General features: G+C 40.0%; 2 protein-coding genes across 2 annotated transcripts; one reads left to right on the top strand and one right to left on the bottom strand.

Moving 5' to 3' along the window:
* Positions 1–248: 248 nt before the first annotated feature.
* Positions 249–572, top strand: SARC_14275 (hypothetical protein; the record flags this gene model as incomplete). The annotated part of the gene is made up of 1 exon (XM_014291595.1): positions 249–572. A coding segment is annotated over one exon (324 nt), but the record flags the coding sequence as incomplete, so codon positions are not given.
* Positions 573–1,423: 851 nt separating this feature from the next.
* Positions 1,424–2,187, bottom strand: SARC_14274 (hypothetical protein; the record flags this gene model as incomplete). Its single annotated transcript, XM_014291594.1, has 2 exons — positions 1,424–1,513; positions 2,116–2,187. 2 exons carry the CDS (start codon positions 2,185–2,187, stop codon positions 1,424–1,426), a joined length of 162 nt encoding a protein of 53 aa, XP_014147069.1.
* Positions 2,188–2,518: the final 331 nt, after the last annotated feature.

Genomic DNA, 2,518 nt, shown 5'->3' with positions numbered 1-2,518 from the left:
TTTATATATATATATATATATATATAAATATAAATATATAAATATATATATTTACGTACACACACACGCACACACACACACACACACACACACACACACACACACACACACACACACACACATATATATATATATATACATATATACATGAATATATATATATATATATATATATATATATATTATAAATATCAACTCTTGTTTCAGCATAATGTTCTGACAACCAAATCGTAATGATCAAACTGCAGGACGACGGGGGTCTACTGGCACTACCCGATGATCCTCGTGTGCGTAGAAACTCCATCCTGACCACGGCTAACCTACCACCTCAACCCGATCCCGCACCCATGATCATTCCTGATCAGAGGGACGAGGTAGTCATACAAAAAGAAGGCGATATGATGTATCACGCTACACAACGGCCTCAGACTTTTGGCGATGACGACACTGACGACGTCTTGCAGAAGGGTGATCATACTAAGTGCGACAATACTGAGAAGCCCATTACACCAAACGCGGAGGAGCCGAGTATTAAAGTTACAAATACTTGTGCCGAGAGCGATCGCACCTGATTGACTTTGCATAGAATGCACAATGTGCAACTAGCCTGGACGAAGGACCACAGTACACAATGACCTCGTACACCGGATGCGATGGAGACGAATATTGAGATTGCAGCCGCAAGTGTCGATAAGGATTGCAGTTGATTCGTGCGACACAGAATGTACATGTTGACTTGGTTTCGACGGACTGAGAAAGAAGGGGTACGATTGCAGGCGGTACGAAGTACTGCACCGCACACAGTCCCGATGCGATGGAGACGAACGTTGAGATAACACCCACAAGTGCCGAGGATATCGGCAGTTGATTCATACAAAATTATAGAATGTGTTATTTTAGCCGTCATTGAATGGCTAGGGAAGGGTTCAGAATTCAAACGACGACATGACGTACCACGCCACACAAGGGCCTCATCCACCAGGACTAGAAGGGTATTGATATCGCACATCCATGTATTGCGGATTCATACGACATACAATATATGTTCAAGCGGCTCGATGAGGCTAAGAAAGTGTATTCAAGACAGATGATAAGAAGTACAACGCCACACAATGACCTCATGTACCAGACTCGGAGGAGAACAGTATCGAAATCACATCCACACGTGCCGAGTGTGATCAGACGCGAGATTTTTATGTGTAAATTCTTACAGCCATGGCATACACATTCTTGCTGTGAAGATTAAAATCAGAACACCCTTTGCAGGCCCAAATCTGAAACCGGAAAGAGAATCTCACAGACAAGTATGTAATAAATTTGGTTACAAGCCTGCGAAGGATCTACTCTTTAATGATAACGAACATAATTGTAGACCTTGCGCAGTCGCACACGCTATGAGATATACAAGAGAGACTATTCAGCGTCATAGCTCAATCTTCACACCATCCCCATCAGCTTTCGGGTTGTGGCATATGTTCTCAAACGCACAGCCGTCGAGATGTTGTCCAAGAATCTGCGAGTGTGGAGGTTATACATACATCATAAGTCAAGGGACTTTCAGTGGCTTGATATGTTTCTGAAAATAAACATACGACCATCACGCAATAAATGGGAGCTTGCACACACAGGAAGATTCATTCGCTATATAAACTTATAGGTCAATTCTGCAGCAACGTAAAGGTGTGTAAACAATTGCCTGGTGGTCATAGAAAAAACCCCACCGTATTCAGGATGTATCATGTGTGCATATGTATATACCGACTGTACATGCTTAAACTTGCATATAAATCTACAACAAGGATATATATATATTCTCGCGTCGATATATGCAGGCACATTGAGTCGCAATCGAGAGCTTCACCTCAGAAATTTCATTGCGTCCATGAGCTAGATCTTATGTACAAATAGCATTAGAGTGGAGTGGAACGTCTTCACAAATCTATACAAATAGATATGCAAATAGCATGTACTGAACTATACAGGCATCCTATGTTATGGCGCAGTCATGAACGATTCCTGCACAGCGTTGTACCGTTCGGAGGCCTGCCATAGTTGGTAGGCTCTGTATCGGTATACGACCAGCGACATACAGTGGCGTATGTGCATCATGATTACCTGCTTCGCCTCTTCGAGTGGGCAATACAGATCGCTGCATCCGGGAATCACATATTCTTTCTCATTCAGCATGAACTTGATTTTGTATTCACCTGAGAACCGATGCATCAATTCTCACATTAGTTGGCATTGTAGGAATATATACATACTTATATATATATATATTTATATATATATATATATATATATATATATATATACATATATATATACATATATTATATTTATACGTATGTATACATATATATGTATATATATATATACATACGCACACACACACACACACACACATATATAAATATAAAATTATATATCTATATATAACATCCACACACGCACATATGTATACATACATACATAGATTCATTGATTTACATACATATATACCATAAATACCTCTATA

Source organism: Sphaeroforma arctica (assembly GCF_001186125.1).
Source record: "Sphaeroforma arctica JP610 unplaced genomic scaffold supercont1.4383, whole genome shotgun sequence".
NCBI lineage: Eukaryota > Ichthyosporea > Ichthyophonida > Sphaeroforma > Sphaeroforma arctica.
This window is presented reverse-complemented; position numbering and strand designations above follow the sequence as displayed.